The sequence below is a fragment of the Dunckerocampus dactyliophorus genome, chromosome 1, assembly GCF_027744805.1.
Source record: "Dunckerocampus dactyliophorus isolate RoL2022-P2 chromosome 1, RoL_Ddac_1.1, whole genome shotgun sequence".
NCBI lineage: Eukaryota > Metazoa > Chordata > Actinopteri > Syngnathiformes > Syngnathidae > Dunckerocampus > Dunckerocampus dactyliophorus.
In genome coordinates, this window is record NC_072819.1 from 41,493,940 (window position 1) to 41,515,371 (window position 21,432).

The 21,432-nt window shown below is 42.7% G+C and overlaps 1 protein-coding gene across 4 annotated transcripts in view; it reads left to right on the top strand.

Annotated features, from left to right (window-relative positions):
• scube3 (signal peptide, CUB domain, EGF-like 3) overlaps positions 1–21,432 on the top strand; it is a 105,972-nt gene that overhangs the window by 80,865 nt on the left and 3,675 nt on the right. For 3 of the 4 annotated variants that reach the window (XM_054798072.1, XM_054798083.1, XM_054798055.1), the window contains 15 exons: positions 249–365; positions 3,068–3,190; positions 11,476–11,592; positions 15,461–15,583; positions 15,698–15,814; positions 15,908–16,003; positions 16,110–16,226; positions 17,210–17,371; positions 17,455–17,658; positions 18,188–18,349; positions 18,429–18,596; positions 18,677–18,838; positions 18,914–19,111; positions 19,200–19,352; positions 19,449–19,528. In XM_054798072.1, coding sequence (XP_054654047.1) covers positions 249–365; positions 3,068–3,190; positions 11,476–11,592; positions 15,461–15,583; positions 15,698–15,814; positions 15,908–16,003; positions 16,110–16,226; positions 17,210–17,371; positions 17,455–17,658; positions 18,188–18,349; positions 18,429–18,596; positions 18,677–18,838; positions 18,914–19,111; positions 19,200–19,352; positions 19,449–19,528 — 2,099 coding nt within the window. The remainder of the gene's footprint in view (positions 1–248; positions 366–3,067; positions 3,191–11,475; positions 11,593–15,460; positions 15,584–15,697; positions 15,815–15,907; positions 16,004–16,109; positions 16,227–17,209; positions 17,372–17,454; positions 17,659–18,187; positions 18,350–18,428; positions 18,597–18,676; positions 18,839–18,913; positions 19,112–19,199; positions 19,353–19,448; positions 19,529–21,432) is intronic. The other variant, XM_054798063.1, reaches the window with a different exon arrangement.

Sequence of the window (21,432 nt, forward strand, 5' to 3'; positions counted from 1 at the left end):
GAGCATGTCTTCTTTATTAGTATTAATCGTAACTAGTGTTATTATTAACCAGTATCTGTTCAGTATCATCATTCAGCATCTTCTCCTTTCGTTTCTGGGTTTCTGTGTACAACTAAAACCTCTTCTGTGCTTCTTCTTTTCTTTTGTTCAACACACAAACAAAATATTTGAATCTAACAGTGGGCCTGGAGACATAAGTAGGTTAGAGCACAGTTGATTTTTGATGGGCTTTGTCTGTCTCCCTGCAGAGACGTGTGCGGTGAACAACGGTGGCTGTGATAGCACTTGTCACGATTCAGTGACAGGTGTTCGCTGCAGCTGTCCCGTCGGCTTCACACTGCAGCCGGATCGCAAGACCTGCAAAGGTGAACTATCGCACGTGTCTTCCGTTTCTCCTCACCCTCTCCATGTTACATTGAGACTCATTGCAACAAATTTTCATCTGCATTTGATTCATCACAGTAATGAACACCGCAAGGACAAACAGTACCATTACATTTGTAGCAAGTCTCAGTCAAGTACAAGGCCAGGTACTGCTATATGGGCAAAGTATTGAGACACAGCTTCTAATTAATTCATTCATTCATTCATTTTTAAAAAGGGGTTGAGCAAGGCCCCTCTGCCCCTTTTTTGTCGTGTCATTGCCTGGTGTCTTCATACTATTTTTACATGAGTTGTTACTGCCTCATCAAACACGTGATCATTTCTGATCTGAACTATGGTTGTTTGAACAATCACACCATACACTTTCCAGTGGACTATTTTTGGTATTTTTAACATTTTTGTCATGTTACCAGCAGTAGTGCGGGGTGCATTTGGTACCTGGGCCTTCATTGGGGACTTAAGCGACCCAGTCCACCTCTTAATACCACCACTATCACGTGACAATTATACAAACCATCAATAACATACAAAAACACAATATAACAATGTGGGGCATTACAGTATTGGGAATGAATACTATTATTACTAAAGCAACAAATCCAGTTAACACTTTATCTTCTCTAAACAACACCAATCTCCACACCTCTGCACTACAACATAATCTGGAGCAGTTCAGAATCAATGTTTATCTAATAACAAACATTTTTGAAATTAAATAAAACACATCACATTTGTCAACACTGGTCTTGAAGACTTCTCTGTGAACGAACCCTTTCCCAGGCTGATTTACATATAAAATATGTATAAAAAAATCACTTATTTGATCATATAACTCACACAGAATGATGAACAACACCCGTCTGTCTCCCTTCTTTGTGCCGGAACAAGATCAATTAAGTGCTGCGCTGTTCATGTAATCATCCGGTCAACCACACTGGTAACCTTGAGTGACCAGGCATAGGCTCTAAGACATCAACTAATCAAGGGAGAGAAAAATGTAATTGTAGGGCTGTGAGGCCAATCTGAAATTCGATTGGTTAAAAAAACAGCCCCATTACTAATAGTGTTTAAGTGACTGGCCAGCAATCCTGATTCTGAAGGCCCCGAGCAGATTAAATTGACATGGCAACACATAGAAGATGAAATCTGATTGGACAAAAACATTTAACATACACATAAACTACTGGGAGCAGTGCAGCAAAAAGACACACTGCAAAATGAAGATAATATACTGTTGGGAATACATTTTTATGGAACAAATACTACCATTTAAGTTGTAAATGTAGGTCAGTGCTTCTGATGGTGTTTAGGCCAGCAGAGAAGGCTTTGCTGGCCCTGACGGCCTACCACTGATTACCAGCCTTCCTGTTCAGAAACTCCCTCAACTCAGGCAGCCTGATGGTCCTATTTATATTAACTGTAATATAATAAAATAAGCAAAAATATCAGGATACTGAGGAAACAAATACTCTACTGAAAGACAGAGAGAAGACACAGTGTCCAAAAAAAGCAGGGCTTGAAATCATTCTGCTTCCTACAGCCTGCAATAGCCCACTAACAACTCCATTTTCTGGTATTAGTTTGGTTTTGAGAGGAAAGAACAGGAAAATAAACGCAGGCAGCACTGGCGCGGGAGGACATTGGCTTGCTGCCCGCCGGTCACTACTGAAGAACGGAAAACAGAATGGAAAAAGGACAGCATGTGACTCTTTTGTTCCATTTCGGATACAGTTATTTCACCAGATGATGACAACTTCCACTAGAGACTGATGGCTCATTTGTTGATGATTCAGGATTGACCCGAATGAGTGCCAAGGCAGAACACCATCTCAGGCGGGAACGGACACATGATATATCGATTGGGTGCTGGCTTCAGAAATAAAGCACTCACTAATCAGAAGGAGATGGCTAATGGGGATTTGGAAGTCCCATTAAAGCCTGATACATGTGGCTTTGAGCCGGAAGATTTTCTGCTTAAACCCAGATGAGATAGATGAATGTACTAAAATATGATATTTAACTTGGATGCATTCATGGCCCTTAACTTTCAGTTAAAATGTTGTGCTTGGTCACTAAATCCAACAATTGCTATTCATTTTTCTGGCCATGGATTGAAACAATCTGCATGTTCAATGTAGTTACGGATTGGGTTGTAGTGGTGCTGATATAAGGACTGACATGCGACAGGCCAATGGCTGGATAAAAAGCAACTGACAAGCCAGCCTATGATGGAGCAATCATACAGTACCTTGCAGGAAGATGGACCTAAAACAGAAACACAAGTTACTGCAGAGTGGAAAGGTGCATGTGGACTGAGCTAAAGTGTTGTTTTCAAAGTTCAATGAGTAGATAAAATGCAGACTATGACTCCCGGCTGTTTTTCATATCCCAGCCAGATACTTTGTTTGGGGGAAAAGAGTCTGGTAACCCTGTTATTTTAATGGTCATTTTTAATGGTAACGAAGGCTGGATTTTTTTTTTATGTTTGACAACTCATTGTCAGGCCTCTCTGCAGCATGTGTTTTTTCTAACAACAGACAACCAAATATGCAACCGTCAATGTCGCAGGATGCATTACTAGGTAACAAGATAAATCTTCATAGGGCTACAGAAATCTCTTATTGCGAGTTTTTGTCCAATTTCTATAAGTTTCATTCTCCTGTTGATGGTTTCCCTCTCGCAGACATTGACGAGTGCCGTCTCAACAACGGGGGTTGCGACCATGTGTGTCGGAACACAGTGGGCAGCTTTGAGTGCAGCTGCAAGAAAGGCTATAAACTGCTGACCAATGAGCGAACTTGTCAAGGTAGGTGTCCCACCTGGTACATAGTACCCCTTTACTAACATGTGTAGTAAGTGTTCCTCGAAATAACCCACCAGTGAGCATGTTTTTCGGTTAACGTTGTACAGCACTAATATACAGCAAACATTTTGCCTCGGTTTGCTTACATTTTCCGATTAGCGTACAATATGACACACGTCGTGTCATGTTATTAATACACTGCATGATTCCAATTGTGTTCTACATTTTTATCAGAAAACATCCTTTTAGCAGCCTATTAGCTTGCTAACACATGGAAACAGGAAGCGGAAGTCAGCTGTCAGTCGCCCGTCACAGATGTCATGAGCGGTTGACTCTGTAGTTTTTTTGCTACAAGTCTCTAAAATGTCAACACAAACCCCTTTTTTATGGTTTTACAAGTATAATTTCACATGTATACAGCAATTCTAAATACATATAAATGACAAATCTAAGGGATGACTCAGGACATCACCTTCGTGTTTTGCCATGAGTTATTTCATAAATTCAATAGTGTTTTTCACCTTCTTTATCAAAATGCTGGCATTTGCAATTTTTATTTACTCTATTTTGGGTTATTTTGCAGCCGTGATAGAAAGAAAAGTAGGGTGGAGGTGAGAAACGCTATTGAAACACTATTGAATTCAAGAAATAACTCATGGCAAAACACGAAGGTGGTGTCTGTGTTGACCTCGTTGCCTTAGGCAACAATCACATCTTCAGTGAAGGTGAAAAAACCTTGGACTTGATGCTATGACGTGATTCTGTCGTCTCACAAGATTGTACTCGCCAGTCTTATGCGTGTAAGACAGGCAAACGGAACACAATGCCTTCAAACAATCAAAGTTATCAAAACATCCGCCAAAGTATATCAAGGCTAAATCTAGTTGTCTAGCCTTCACGGCAATCCCGGAGAAAACAGAGGATGACCCCGAGGAATCCATGAAGGCTTTCATGGAGCAGCAGCAAACTCCCAGCGGACACGGACAAAAGAAGAAGGAGGAACAGGTGAGGACCAGAGGCCAAGGGCTGCAGGGGACGGACTTCCTCGTAATGGACCAATTTCCCAGGGAGATCCACAACAGACGCCAGAGCCTGTTCCCTCTTTAGAGGAAGTTTATTGACAAAGGATCCTGAGCAGTCATCATGGTGGACAAACCCTTTGTCAGTGGACAACTATTCCGCATGCGGGAAGCCACACTGTGGCTGTATTGATCATCTAAATGTGTAATTGATCATGTGCAATGAACTGGTAAACGTTTTCCTTTCGATATAACATGTCTGTGCAGTATGTCATACAGCGTACATATACTGTAGTTACTTCCACCCTTCCTCTCTTTCTCATGTCACTCTATCCACTGCATGCACCAATCATTTTTTCCCATCCCTTCTTCTTCCTTTCGACATATTTCTACATATTTTTTTTTTTACATATTCCTCTGTTTACCTGCCGTTTGTCCTCACTCACCTCACTACATTCATATCTCACACACACTCCCAAACTAGCACAAACACATCCATCCAAAAACCAACATATTCAAACATTATGCACACATACATTTCTACACGTTAGGCTCATTTTAGACACCATCATTTACATCACTTTTATTTACACGCACACATACCTCACACATGCCCACGCCAACACACATATCCTCAAAAGCTAGTCCAAGATGACCACATCACAGTTTGTTTATACACAAAGTAAGTTCATATTTATAGTGTCTGTATATATATAAATATATATATATATATATATATATATATATATATATATATATATATATATATACATACATACAGTGTGTTTTTCCTCTGTTAACCATTGTTACTTGCAAGGAAACACATGCAGTCATCATTGCTTAGCACAAAAAGGGTTTCCCAGGCGAGGACATTGCTGCTGGTAAGATTGCACCTCAATCACCCATTTATCATATCATCAATAACTTCCGGCAGGGAGATTCAGTTGCTGTGAAAAAGGCTTCAGGGTGGTCAAGAAAGTCCAGCAAGTGTCAGGACCGTCTCCGAAAGTTGATTCAGCTGCAGGATCAGTGCCCCATCAATGCACCACTTGCTCAAAAATGGCAGCAGACAGGTGTGAGTGCATCTCCTTGCACAGTGAGGCCTTTGAAGACTTTTCGAAGATGGCTTGGTGTCAAGAAGGGCAGCCAAAAAGTCGCTTCTCTCCAGGAACAGCATCAGGAACAGACTGCTATTGGCAAAAGGCACACGTGTTGGGCTTTTGAACACTGGGGTGAAGTCATTTTTTTTTTATGAATCCTCGTTTCGCTTGTTTGGGGCATCCGGAAAAAAATGTGTCCGAAGAAGAAGAAAGTGAGCGTCATGCCAACAGTAAAGCTTCATGAAATCATTCTTCTATGGAGTTGCTTCTCAGCCAAGGCAGTGGGCTCACTCACAATTTTGCCAAAGAACACAGCCATGAGTAAAAAATAGTACCAAAACATCCTCTGAGAGCAGCTTCTCCCAACCATCCAAGAACAGTTTGGTGACAGCCAATGGTTTTTCCAGCAAGATGGAGCACCTTGCCATTAGGCACAAGTGGTAACTAACTGGCTCGGAGAACAAAACATCAACATTTTGCGTCTATGACCAGGGAACTCCTCAGACCTTTATCCCTTTGAGGACTTGTAGCCAGTACTCAAGAGGCGGGTGGACAAACAAAAACGTGCAAATTCTGACAAACTCCAAGCACTGATGCAAAAATAGGCTGCCATCCGTCAAGATGTGGCCCAGAAGTGAATTGACAGCATGCAACGGTGAATTGAAAAAGACAGGTCAACACTGCAAATACTGTCTCGTTACATAAACGTAATGTAACTGTCGGGCCTTTGACACGTAGGAAACACATGTAATGATACTTCAGTATATCACAGTAAAATCTGACAAAAGTATCTGAGAACACTGAAAAAGCAAACTTTGTGAAAATTACTTGTGTCATTCTCAAAATTTTGGCCATGACTGTAGACATGCATACACACCTGCAGACATACCTGTGCACGCATACTGCACTGTACATATACACACTGACAGTACATGCGTACAGGCCCCCCATACCTCGTTGATTTGTCAATGATACTGACTTGTTGTGGTTAATAACCTATGGTTAATATTTGGACTATTATTATGATTACTAATAGGTATTACTGTCTCAATACAGTATTATGACTATGGCTGTTGATATCATCTTGTTATTACTATTGTGGACTCCGTGTTTGTCATAGACATTTGCTGATGTAGTCCTGTTGTTGTTGTTGTTATCGCTCTCTGTCTCCCCTTCTGGTCCCTACACTCCCCCCTCGTTTCTTTTTCTCTTCTTCTTTATCCCCTCCCGCTTCGACCCGGCCGCTCTAAATATGCATCGCAATGAAACATCAAGCAAAGTCAAATACAAACTGTCACAGGAGAAGAGTATTTTACACTGTTCCAAGGCAGAGTAAATCTGTTGAACATGCAAGGGCAACTATTAACACAATACTAGTTGACCTATTGGCTGGACTGGACAGGTTAAAAAAAAGTAACCTTAAATGTTCATTTATCCCTTTCATTCATTATTCAAATGTATATACATTTTGAATTGTTTACTGCTTGTAAAATTATAGTTGTAATACTATAATAATATGTTTTGTGTTAACATATTTGGCTTTCTGGAATGGAATAATTGGATTTACATTAGATATCGTCACGAGATATCGTCAAGATTAAAATGTGACAAGATTACTGGTTTGTAAACAAAAACTGTCTGTCTGAACAAGGCAGCCAGAAGCCAATCAGACTGTGAACTGTGGCATCGCGAGTATGAATGATAATAAACATAATATGGAAGTGGCAGTGTGCTACGCATTATTGGACGTGCACATTTAGTGCTTTAGGCACACTTTAAATCCTGCCATCCAACCTACCTTGGCATTCCCAGCTTCAGCGAGTGACGTGTGGATGTTTAAGGTGTTAATATAGAAGCAGGAACTGTAGTAATTCTACATTTGATCAAACTTAAATATACGTGAAAATACATCTACGTCATCTACATAGATCTACACTTATGTAGATGTTCGTACTTGTCTGCACCCTTAATCACCGTTATCTTTAATCACCGAAAACAATGGATCGGGTCTGCAGTTGGCCGACTATAGCGCACCATGACGGCCACAGCAGGTGGCTCCCACCACTCTACACTCTGGTTCTCCTGACACTTCGACTACATGTCACAAACGCCAATTCCGCCACTTTACAGAGTGAAAGATGACATATTAAAGGAAATATTAAATGTGTTAAATAAAGCAGTAGGCCTATCACTAAAGTTCTCAATTTACCGGTCGATCTACGTACCAGCCCTCACCTATGGTCATGAGCTTTGCATGGTGACTAAAACTACAAGGTCGTGGATCGAGAGGAGCCAGATGAGGTGTCTCAGGCATCTGGTCAGGATGCCTCATGGACACCGAAGTGCTCAGGTTTCCTGTCCAGGTTCAGGGCACGTCTGACTGGTAGGAGGCCTCAGGGAAGACCCAGGACATATTGGAGAGACTGGGAACTGGGAACGCCTCCCATTGGGATGAGCTGGACGAGGTAGCCGGGGAGAGGGAGGTCTGGGATTCCCTTCTTCGGCTGCTGCCCCCGTGACCCGACCTTGGCTAAGCGGAAGAAGATGGATGGATGGATGGATTAAGAATTTCAAAACCCCCCTGCATGGTTTTGTGACTCGGTTAAATAAACGAGTTTGTTTGTCCAGTCATATTTTTTCATTGTACTCTTCTTAAAATTCATGTTAAAATCTTGCCTCATCTCGTTCTTGTGGAGCCAATCTCGTGCATCGTCTCGTCTCGTGAGTTGGGTGTCTCATGGCACCCTTAATTTACATTATTTCATATGGGAAAAATGGTTTGGTTAGAGTGCGTTTCGGTTGGAGTTCGACCTTCTGGAATGGATTAATGACACTAACCAAGGTTCCACTCTATTAATTTGTATTAATGACAGAATCGGACGGAAATACACTTGACAACTGAGGGAAGCCCATGAGCAAAACAACAACAACAATTATTCCTTATTTGTACTTTAAAGCAGACCATATACTTTGGGTGCGTTTGTGTGTTATGGCGCAGAGACCACAACAAAACAACGTCTGTTGTGGCAGCACACAGGTGTGGGAAATTACGGTTCCAACCCTAAAAGCGCTCATTCTTGGATGAATCAAGCCACCTCAACAACATCTGGTGAAAGAAGACAAGCAGGCTGGAACTACTGAGCTGCGTTTTGTCTCATGTAGAGTGGAAAAACACAGGACATGCTATTCTTTAATCCTCTGCTTTTTACTCATGTGGTCAATCACAGCCTGTTAGACATCAGTGTCTTCCATTGGGTTTCCAGCACAAACAGACAAGCAGCATATGTATGTGTGAAAAGAAAACAGCATTTCTCTTTGTCTGCTGCACTCACTTTCTTGTCACTTCAAGTCTATTTTTGGTCCAAGGCTTTTTCTCTTGTTATCTGGCAAACCTGCATAGTTGCGTGAGGAAACCTACATGCACAGATGTAAAGCAAAGTCTTTTTTTTGTGCAACTTTCTGTTTGGGTGCACTGTTGGAGCAAAGTTGTCCTTGTTATGTCTCAATAAGTGGGTTATGATGAAGTTCAAGTCGGACCAGTCTCTAACTCTTTCCTCTTATTTTCCCTTCCATTCAATCAGAGCTGGGAAAAACAAAAGCCGACTAAATCTGAATGACTTTTGTTCTGATTGATGCCACTGTTTTCCACTTTCAGAAAACTGTAACTTGCCTTTTTGTCATCCTGCATTCATAAAAAAAAAACATCCATTCAAAAAAATGAAAATGTTATTATAACATGGTTAACAGTTAAGGAGAAAAGAGTGTAGACTGACCTGACCTACAAACTTTTTGTTTGCAGATAAGCTGAGGCCACTGTGGCATCAAATACATTTAAATAGCAGTTTAGTGCCCCGGTGGGGTGTTGAGATGTGTAAACTGAATTCTAAAGTTATCTTGGTTTAAGCAGTCACGGTGTTTCCTGGCTGTCAGTGGAGCGTGGCCCATATATCAGGATGGGGCATGTCTGCTGAACCACTGCCAGCATTCCTCCACCCTTTAACGCCCTCCTATGTCTCGTCTGCTTCTCCCTTCTAATCCATGTGAGGGCAGTCCGGGACACGTTCACATCCACTGTCGCTCCACAGAGGACATCTGCAATGGAGCTCTTACCTAAAGTAACATTTTGCTTCACCTCAATTTTGTCATTTTGGTGCAACTGAAGTACAGTTGGGGAAAAAAAAGCGATAATTCATAAATATGTACCTCCAGTGATTTATTTGGCCACACGAAAGGAGTAATACAGTATGTCTCATGTCATCTTTCCATGCACTCTTGATGCTGCCCTGTCTGCGTCCTGCATAGTTCACCTTAGCTGGCTGGTAAACAAAGGGAGTCCCGAATGGCTTAGAACATATACTCAGCAGCATAAATTATATAATGATAACTTGTGCATTGACTTAAGGCGTGTATTTTACTGCTTAGTGCTGATAAAGAGTAACATGCCTCAGAGAAATCCAAAAGAGAACATAAAGAACCTGACCCTGGTTCTCCACAGGTCTTAACCAATCTCTTCAAGCTTTCCGTAACAATCGTCCTCCACTTTACAGACAAGCAATTAATTAATCAAACACTGGCTTGCCCATAGACTTCTTAGTTTTTTTTTTCTGAAACTGAATGCTTCAGCTTGCCAAGGTGATTGGCCAAGTGGAATTCTAGTATAAGTCGAAACTTATACTTAAACAAACACTCACACTGGACACATGAAGGACATGTGACAAAAATGCAGTAGTAAATACAGTTGTAAAAACACTAAATGCAAGCATTAAATGAGACAGTTTTATTGGGAGCTTATTGGGAGAGGAAAGTATAAGAGGCAGGAAAAGCTGCAGGAAAAGCATCGATTCTGCTCTTCCAGCCAAAACACTAGCAACCGTTCCGTCTCAATAATAGGACGCACTGTGCTGTTTAGTTATTACTGTTGCTTTCGGAGGAGCGGCTCCTTTAACATGCTTAAGGACACTGTAGCGACCGAGCAGTTATGACTACGTCCACGTTGCAGTCAGTTCCGATTTTGCTCATATGTGACCTGTATCTGACTTTTTCAGTGTACTGTCAGTGTGAACAGTACAATTCCGATTTTTCCAGATGCCATGCAGGCCTTTTTCACGTGTGGATATGAAGCCGATATGTATCTGATGCTACTGCAGTTTGGATTGTGTGTATCTGATCTAATCATCATCGAAAGGCGTGTTTTGCCGTGCGACAGTTGGGGAAAGGTACTCACTGATGTCATTGGAAAATTATTTAGCAAGCACCCCACAGATTGCCATAGCCAAAATTCTTGCCCTCTTCCTTCTTAATCTCCTACGCAGAATCATTTGGTCAAGAAAATGTTGACTCCGGTTGCACAAAATCCTTGAAATTGCCACATATACGCCAGGACAGACCACGTATCGGGGCCACACGACGTTAACTCAAATTTACAAGTCGCATTTTTTTGTTAATGTGAACGACTTCACGTTGGGCATTGGGCATCATACCCTACAGTGTTTGTAGTGTTAAAGACTTTTGTCACAGCCTCATCTGGTTGATGGCAGCCGGCGCATCCTCATAACCCATCCATCCATTTTCTATGCCGCTTATCCTCAGTGTCCTCATAACCTCAATGATAACATAGCACCGCATAATCTTTTTCATGGAGCTCGTCTTATGGATCCATATGGTCCTTGAGCTCAAAGCGACTGACTTAGAAATGTGGCAAATGTTACAGGGGCAGGGCCTTTCCAAAAGATTCAAAAAAGCTACATCATTGACTTTCTATCGGCTGTCACTCACACTGACTTCACAATATGAGGGCGGGCGAGCAATCTCTGGGCATTTATGGTATATTTTAGAGGACAGCAATTGATTGACAGGCTCTCTGGGAGAAGAAAGAAAAAGCACTTTGGCACCTATTATCAGCTGACTCCTGCTGGGGCTGGTGAACATTTGCAAAAGTATACTTTGAAAATTCCATTTCGGTGCATCAAAATGGAAAACATTGTGACTGCAGGAGGTTAATCACGGCACCAAAGGTGTTGTTTTTTCTCTCTTTGTGACGTATGGTTTGACCCACTGAAATGCATGACAAACAATATACCAAGCCAGGAAAAGTGGGCCTCATCCCGCGCTTTGTGGTTTATGACTGACTGGCAACATTTCTAACGGCGTGTCTTTCCATCTTGTGCAGACATTGACGAGTGCTCCTTTGACCGCGCCTGCGACCATTTCTGCGTCAACTCTGCAGGGAGCTTCCAGTGCCTTTGTCACAAGGGCTACGTCCTCTACGGCCTGGCGCACTGCGGAGGTGAGCCAGCCACGCCTTTTGGCAACTCGTGTAAATCTCCTGTCCATCACGCTTCTTTCTCTCCCCATACCTCTCTGCTAACCCTCAATTAGCTTCTCTCATGTTGAACAGGAAGAATGCACCACCACCAGATTGATTTATTCATGTAAAAATAAAAAGGTGTTGGATGGTGAAGCTTTCTGCCTGCGTTACATGCTATGTAAACGTCCGTGAGTATGAAGGGTTGCCAGATGCCGTGCTTGTCCTTGTTTCGTGTTCTGAAAAGGAAAAAAAAGACATGCTTTGTAATCAGATGCTTGTGAGAAAGACTCCAGGCTTAAAAGTTCGAAACCAACAAATCAACAAACACTGTGTTGTTCCATGGTTTCAGGGTGTAAAATCTTTACACCACCCAACTCATTAATCTGAATGTCACCACATTGAGAATATCAACATGAAAAAAGTCTCTGCATGCAACCGCATCTTAAGACAAAATGTAACTAAATGCTTGCTGTGATGGATTACCCAGCTCAAGATAGTTTAAGGCGCTGCAAGTTGATTTCCAGAAAAACTGAAATGAGTAGAAACAGGTGGCTGCCTGGAAGGCAGGAAATCAATCTAAGAAGTTGCGTTCCACTTGGCAGCGATGTAAAGCGTAGGTGATTTGTGCTGTCGTTAATGGACTAAAACATGGTTTAAAAAAGTGTTAGGCTACTTCACTTCGAGGTGGAGCACCACCATGTCTGTGACGTCACTGCCCTGTGGACCAGAGAGCAGAGGCTGTGAGGAAGGAAATGTGAATGTTTCGGGGCCGGGCATGTCAGAGCTGTCTGGCAGGCGGCGAGAGACCTGCCGGAGCATATCAGGACGCGTTGCCGTCCCTTTCAGTGTGAGCGTATCACCAGTAAGAAGCAGCGTCCTCCAGAGTAAAGTGAAATGGAAATCACAACAGCAACTTTATCAATGGAAATGTAACAACATCAGTGTCGCTGTCCTGTTTGTGCATGCAGAGCCCTAACCAAAGTGGCACCCTGGGCGAGATTTTGTATGGTGCCCCTCCCCATTGGCGATTTACATACACTTCCAAAAGAAACTGAATGGCATTGTTCTTACCGTTGTCTTTAATTTAATTAGTCAACAAATGAACCATGTTCATTCATTTTAACAAATAAAATAGAAATACATGTTAAAAATAATAATAAATTATAAATACAACAATTAACATCAAGCCGTTTAAATAACCACACAGTTTGCACGCAATAACTCTATAAGCTACATTTACACTACGCAGTAACTATATATAAAATTAAATGAAATAACTATACACAAAAGCTATATAAAAAACCTGTATACAAGAATATTCAAAACAATGCACAAAAAAGGCTTATTTGGTATTATAATTTGTGGAAATAATAACTGGGCATTCATTGCTTTACATTTGAATCACTGTGAGCGTTTCCATTTGTAAGAGCAATGACTAGTTTTAATCTCATGATATTGAAGCTGGATTTTTTTTCCCCCTGATTTTTGGCTCCCAGTCCCCAAGTCCTATCGCAAAACACATGAAAAAATATGTATATTTAACCATAATTTCAAAGCACTTTTAGACTGTATTATTTTTATTTTTAAAAATAATAATACTATATTTTTTATACATTAAAAAATACACAGTAGTATGTTAGTCCCCTACTAATACAGTGCATGGCCTTTGGTACACGTCCCACAAAATGTGCTGAAAATTATGCGTCATAGCCAAGTAAATGCAACAAATTTATTTTTTTTTTATGTCGTTAACATCTTCTAAATACCATATTGACACAAATATAGAACTGTATTTTTTTCCCCTGGCAAAATGAATCTGAAAAAGACGGGTTGTATTATATTCAGAGTCAAGAGGTTTGTACGTGCACATCAACGGGTGGCGCCAAATGACTTCTGCCCATGTGTCAGAGCTTTTCTTCCTGTCACACACACACCAGCCAGAACACAGAGACCCGATCAAAAAAATAGTCTCAATAGAACCGGAATCATCGTCTTGTTTGGATCAGCACAGTATCTCATGCATTCCGTGCATTGTTGCAATATAAAGTGTAAAGGCAAAATGACAAAGACGCTCGGTTATAGATAAGCTTAACACAAGGCGCCCTTTCGCTCTGTGTAAACTGTAACGGTGTCGACTCACACAGCAAAATGTATGTGAGTTGAGGGAATAAAAGCGCCCAAATTGGATTTGTAAGGCTTTTCTTCTCATGATGGACTGTGATCAGGCCACACCGAGGCGCTGAGAGGAGAAAAGACGATCCGACATAAACGACTCGCTACCATTGTTTAGAGCACCGGTGATGAATGACTTTGCCGGGCTTTTCATTGCCGCTGTCGGAACTATTAGATAACCCTGGAGATTTATGGCACTCCCCGCTGTACTTCCTCACTCGCCGCTCATAACTAAGGTTAGGTTGCTCCCTGTATGCTCCATCAACCCCAAATATAGCCGCCAAACAATCCCGCGAGCCGGGCTCAGTGTTTAACAATAGCCTCGCACTCAACAAACCCAGTCAGGTCGGTGACCTGCTGTCGAGTACTGTGCCGAGACCTGCCAGCATTCTTCCCAAGTGAGAGTTCATCCAGCCATTCTCTTTCGCAGCTAGCAAAACAATCTGCTTGCTTTTTGCTTATCTGCTAAGAAAATACACTCGGAGCTGTTGTGACTTCATACCTCCTCAAGTGTTTTTCGGAATGTTCCCGGTTTCATACAAGCGGTTTTGGCCTCGGCACACACGCATTCCTGCGGTGCGAACAAACGTGTGTGTGCATTTATTTGGAAACTGTATTAGAAAAGTCTTACGGAAGAATTCCGCCTCTTTCTGTTATGACATCAGTCAGAACAGCAGATTATAATATTCCATGAATCGGACAAAACTCAAACAATCAGTGACAATTTCAAAATGCCCACATTTCCATGAAGTCAGTTCTACTTTTATGGTTCAGGCATTGATTCAGTCTCTGTTTGTCTTTTTTTTGTTCTGTCTTCAATCCTCTTGACTCATCTGTGTGCATGCAAAGGAAAAAGACTTTGCAGAAAGGTCAGCTCAGATCTATTTGATTGTATTTCAAGTATGAAAAAGAATAAAAGAGGCAAAAACAAAAGCCGCTCTGAGATGAGCACTGCTTCCATCAGATATTCATTAGAGTTCTTCGACCTTTAAATTGAGTGCTTTGATGCGGAGGGGTAAGCAGCAACGCAATGTTCCCCAGCCGCTTTGGGCGACACATTGGCCCTTGATGAAGTCGTCATCCTCTTCAGGGAATGAAGAGGCATGCAGACACTTTTCACTCAGGGTGAATGATTGAATCAAACAAGGAGGAGCGCTTCATATCAGCAGTCAGCATCATCAATCGCTGTCATTATCTGCACACACAATAATCCCCATCTTGCATAACGTCCTTCTCCTTAGAGCCATTTAGTGCTTTTAGCCCAAAGTGTTGGAAAAAGTGAATTTTGTTCTTTTCCCAACACTAGCCTCCCTCACTGGGATGTTTTGACCATGAAATTGAAAGCGGCGACACCAGAACAGGGTCACAAACATTCCATCCATCCGTCCGTGTGAATCGAACGACTCAGGGTCACTGCAGGGGCTGAGGCCCATCCCAGCGTGCACACCCTCGACGGGCGACTGGTTGTGAGAACGGATCCCGCGCCAAATGTTACACTTGCCACTTTGACAGCGCAGGACTTGCTATGCGCACCTATGAGAAGAAGGGTGTCTTAATGGTCTACTTTAACGCAGTCATGTTTGTGTGTGTTCATTTGCCTGTTCTAGGGTTTTAATAAGAAAGATGTACCAGTGGGTTACTAATGTACATCTATTAATTGCATATTTATATTTAGATATTGATGAATGCAGTATAAACCGGGGAGGCTGTAAATATGGCTGCATTAACACTCTGGGGAGCTACGAGTGTACCTGTCCACCTGGGTACAAGCTGCACTGGAACAAAAAGGACTGTATAGGTATGTAGTAGCACTGCCCCCTTGTGGTCAATGAAAATTAGAAGTTTGAAGTATCTCACACAGGTGTTGTTTGACAGCATTGCTTGATTCATAATGTCTTTTATTTCTCCTCAGAGTTGGTGAAATGTCCTCCAGGCCTTGTTGCCCCGAAGGCTACCCTCACCTGTAGTAAGACAGGCAAGAAAGAGAGCTGCTCTCTCACCTGTGCCTCCAAAGCACACTACCTGGCAGGTATGGCAATCACAAACTACAGCGCCACTAGTTAAAACTGGAAACGTTTACACTGGTTCGATTTCCTTTTTGTCCGTGCGTGTCATCTTGCAGAATCTGACAACAGCTATTCTGTGAGCTGTGGCATCCCCATCGTCAGAGGAAAATCACCTGCCAGGCTCAACTCCAGCAGCACACAGAGCTGCATAGGTGCCGATCTCGACATGCTTTTCTGCACTTCCATATTGCTGTTGCGGCCTCCTCGTGTGTTTGCATGTCTTTGCATCTTACCCACTGTTGCCGTGTTTGTCTGTAGAGACTTTGGCGCCTCCAGTGAAGCAGACAGCATCTTTCAAGATTAAAAATGCCAAATGCCACCTGCACCCTAAATTGACTGGCAGGACTGAGGACAGGGGGCGGACTCTAGGACCAGGTCAGTCTCTATCTTGTTTGTTGCTGCGTAACACTAACCCTAACCTACTGGATGATAAACAAAGAAAGAAATTCAGGATGTGACGGAGTACATTACAGCAGTGATCCCCAACCTTTTTGGACCCACGGACCGGCTTGTGTTCCCACAAATCTCTTGCGGATCGGGGGTGGTTCGAACATTATAGCGATCGAATTTATCTTATTTATTATGTATTGTGTAAAACTAAGACATGAATAACATCACATTAAAAGCACAAAATGAATGGCGATCCACCATCCACCAGTTCAAGCCTGGAAGTTTTTCCAGAGAGATGATTACATCGCTGATTAACATGTGTGGTAAAGGCAGTGTGCTAGCATGAATTAACTTGAGACAAATGTGCACATTAGCACTCAATAAGTCATCAAAACTTACCTTTATGCATTCCCCCATAGTATCAGCATTTCACACCAAATATGAGGTGAAAGAAAAATGATAAAAATACAGTAGTAGTCTATCTGTGACATCAGATAAAGTTAGCACACGCACAATGGACATGCGTCAAGTGAGACGGATGTAACAGAGAGAATCTGACCACTTTTCAAAATAAAACATAAAAAAAATAAAATAAAATAATGGAAATTATTTTTTCCTTCTGTGCGGCCCGGTACCAAATGACTCGCAGCCCGGTACCCGGCCCGGGGGTTGGGGACCACTGCATTACAACATATAATAGCAGTTCGGATACCTTGCAATGATTATTATTATATTAAAGCTACCTAACTGGACCTTTAGTAGATATTATGGTGTTGCAGTCATAACATGACATTATTGTCACATTATTGCTTCCCGTGGGAAAAATGCAATATTCCAGAAAGAAAAAATAATGACTCCTTGGCTATTTCAGTGAGTTCAGTCACTGATAAATGCACATTTATTGTGATGAAGGCTGCTATTAAGCCTCATGACAGTGGTTGGCTGATTGTGATGCCATGTTTCCACAGGAGGTGGTCAGCCCTGCAGTAACTGCCTCGTGACGTTTGTCAATCTCAAATGTGACTCCTCAAAGAAAGCAAAAGGGCGTCGTGCTCGCAACCCCACTAATAAAGAGGTGACACGTATCACTTTGGAGCTGGAAGCCGAGGTCAAAGCTGGCGACACAACAGGTCTGTTTTAGGATGTAAATAAAATACATTCTAACCACCAATTTTAATGCTAACAGCGTATTTTTTCATATAAATAATTGCAGGAAGTTGCAATCTCAGCTGCCTAAGACAACGCATGGAGAAACAGGTCAAGACTTACATCAAGGCTCTGAAGAAGTCCATCAACCAAGAGCGCTTCCTGATCCGAGTTGCGGGTTTGGAATACGAGGTGGCCCAGAAACTTCCACAGGCTGCTCCCATTCAAGAGAACTGTGGCCCGGGCTCGGAGAGGGACAGCGGGCGATGTGGTACCTCATTGACCTGATTTAGTTTCAGACTAGACTTTGATAGCAAGGCAGATTTGATGTGATAATACTCAGTATGTTAATAATATTAACATTAGTTTACATTATTGAGTGGAACCTTGGTTAGCATCATGAATCCGTTCCAGAAGGTCCAGCTGAAACTGAAACATACTCTAACCAAATAAATTAATCCATCCATCCAATTAATCAGTTCCAGCAAGCCAAAACACGTGTTATAGTTTTACAATTATAATTTTACATGCAGAAACCACATTAAACACACATTCAATGATAGCCAACGGCAGTAGCTAAACATTGTCAAATCGTCAAATCATTAGCTGACAACAAATATAACTAGTGCGTGTGTTAAGTGGATGTACTCAAAGCAGGAAGTAAGTTCAAATGTTGGCGTCCACTGCATACAGTCCCTTTATGTTCCGCACATGTCACATGAAGACATTAACCAATAGTGGAGCCAATGAGAAGTGTTGTCTGGCCTTTGACAGGAGCCATTGTGGATGTTTTTTTTCAGTCAGATGTTTGCCTGGCTCGTACTACCACGGCGAGCAGGAGCGCTGTGTCCAGTGTCCGCCTGGCACCTTTCAGGAGAGGGAGGGTCAACTGGCATGTGACCTCTGTCCGGGCAGTGATGGCCACGGTCCTGTCGGGGCAAGAAACATCTCATCATGTGCAGGTAGCAAGCACCTAACTTTCAGGTACTGTGTCAGTAAAATATCCCTGCCGTGCTTCATCTGGCTGTCTGCACGCCACAGGCCAATGTCCCACCGGGTTCTTCTCAGGCGATGGCTTCAAGCCCTGTCAACCGTGTCCTCAGGGCACTTATCAGCCAGATTTGGGTCGGACACTGTGCTTTCCTTGCGGGGGAGGACTGAGCACCAAGCGTGAGGGTGCAAGCTCCTTCCATGATTGTGAGGTGAAAGGTGAGAGTGCACAGAAACCAGCAAAGAAAAACTTGAGTAAATCGCTGCTGACTTCCTGTGTGTCTCCATCGGTGCTGCAGTGCAGTGTTCTCCGGGTCATTACTACAACACATCAGTGCACAGGTGTATCCGCTGCCCGGTTGGAACCTATCAGACGGAGTTTAGGCAGAACTACTGTATTTCCTGTCCTGGAAACACCACCACCGATTTCGATGGAGCCACTAGTGTGTCACAGTGCAAGAGTGAGTATATAGATTGGCATTTTAGGCTTTTTCGTTGGTGCACGATTCTAATATGGTGGGTTTGTACATGTCTAGACAGGCAATGTGGAGGCGAGATGGGCGAGTTCATGGGTTACATTGAGTCCCCTAACTACCCGGGTAATTATCCAGCAAATGTGGAGTGCATTTGGAACATCAACCCGCCCAGCAAGCGTAAGATCCTAATTGTAGTGCCGGAGATCTTCCTGCCCTCAGAGGATGAGTGTGGAGATGTGCTGGTGATGAGAAAGAACTGTGAGTGTTTTGCATGCGGTTACGCTGCATAAGGAGTCACCGTGTCTGCAAACTGGATTCATCATTGTCCTTTCTGTGCTCTTGCAAGGGTCAGCTACATCCATCACCACCTATGAGACGTGTCAGACTTATGAGCGGCCTATTGCCTTCACAGCACGCTCCAGGCGCCTCTGGATTAATTTCAAGTCCAATGAGGCCAACAGCGCCAGGGGCTTTCAGATCCCATATGTGACTTATGATGGTGGGCGAAGTGCTCGATACAAACGTGTCACTTGTTGGCTTATGTCATGAGATGACCCAGGGTGATTGTGTTTCTGTTTTGTCTCTCTCACTACAGAGGACTATGAGCAGCTGGTTGAGGACATAGTACGGGATGGAAGACTCTACGCTTCAGAAAACCATCAAGAAATCCTCAAGGTGAGGCCGCAACCTGCCCTGTGTTTAGTTGATTTTTCTTTCACCCTACTGCACGAATCCAGCCCCGATCAGAAGGTATTCAACACCGTATCCGACCCGCAACTGCCGACCCTCTATCCGACCTTAAACTTGTAAATACCGTACTGACCCAAGTACAGTATATTCTAATCTGTAACATATATGACAGTATTTTTGTCGAGAAATAAGACGAGTTTGTGTTACATTCGGATTCTAGAGATTTAAACATAATCAAAGGGGCGCTGAACGACTTTTCCCCAAGTGAGTCGGAGCTTTTCTTCCTGTCACTCACACACACCAGGAAGTTGAAGTGTCTCAAAGGTTGGGCAAGTTAGCCTACAACAGAGGAGGAGTTATGAGGCTAATTTTAAGACAACGGTGATCAGTGAAGCAGAGTCACCCAACAGCTATGGAGGTGCTAAACAAATATGAAAACATGATTTAAAAATAAAGATTCATTTTTGTCACTGTTTTTTTAAAAAAATATTTTTCGAAAAGCTTGTCTTGTAAAGGAGGGGTCGTCTTATGTTCTTCAATACAATAAATGCACCTGTCGAATGAAGGCATAATATGTCTGGTTTTAACATATGTAGTTACAGTGGAACCTCCGTATTTGTCATTAATCTGTTCAAAAAGGTCAGACAAAAACCAAAACGTACATAAACCGAATCTATTTTTCCATAAGAAATCATGTAAATCGATGAATCCATTTTACATGCAGTAAGCAATGCGACATTCATATAAATGACGACTGAAATGGATAAAAGAACATTTTGACCTTTTATTGAGGAGTCTTGTTGGTGAACATGGCGAGGAGTGGAGAGGACGGAAGAGCGACGCAGTTGTCGTCGCTGTTTCACTCTCGTCTGTTACCAACGTGCACGGTTAGAGCTGTATACTTGCTCACTTTGAACTTTATTGTCAACTTCGGCAGCAGGTACAGTCATCATGACACACACTGGCTCAGCTCATTATGTGCTACGTGTCTCCCTTAAACTATTCCCCCTACAACCTGTGCTAAAGGTGCCTAACTTCACATGACAGTCCCATGGTAACAGACAAGCTGAGTGCACACTTGCACGCATTTTGTCCCCGCAGCGGTACGCAATTTTGCATGCCGATGGCGTACCAATGAGTAATGGTTGCTAACAGGTGTGAAGTATGTGTAAACTGTGTAGGGCTGCGTGCTAGTGCACAAAAGAAAATGTAAAAAATCGGTGGCATGCATGATTTCTGTGAACTTGTCACGAACGCAACCAATGCCTAAACAATGCAGGCGGTGCGTATCAAAGTCATTCACATAAATGGGTTAACTTTTCCACCACCTCTTGGAGCAAGTCGGAGAATTCTCAAGTAATTTCTGTAGCCCCTTGGATCTTCCTTGTGGATTTCTGTTAATAACATCATAATGATCACAATGGTCATAACGCCCAAAGCGATGTCTTCTAGTCAGCAATTCCCTCTCCCACACTGTCCATGCCTCCTTTTTTCTAGTTTATGCCTCCTTCCTGCTCTTTCCGCTTTCTCTTTCTGCAGCTACGAGATAATGTAGACTTATCGAACCTTTCTTTTCTGCAAGGAGAGCCTCTTCTCTGGAGTTCAACATCTTGCAGGTCCCTTGCAAATAGAGGAATTACTGAAGCTCGGGGTGATGCTTGCTGTTGCGTGGCGTCACAATAATGCCACGACTGCTTCACGGATGTGGGAAGTGGTGGTGACAATGCATACCCATACCCAACAATGCACGCCGCGCATACTATTGTCGTGCACTAGACGTACACGGTACTTTACAAGGTGTAAGTAAATAAGTCGTGCGGGAACGTGGTGATTTTGTGCCAATGCGCACCGTTTTTAGTCACGAATTGCGTGCCAAGTGCGTCATTTAT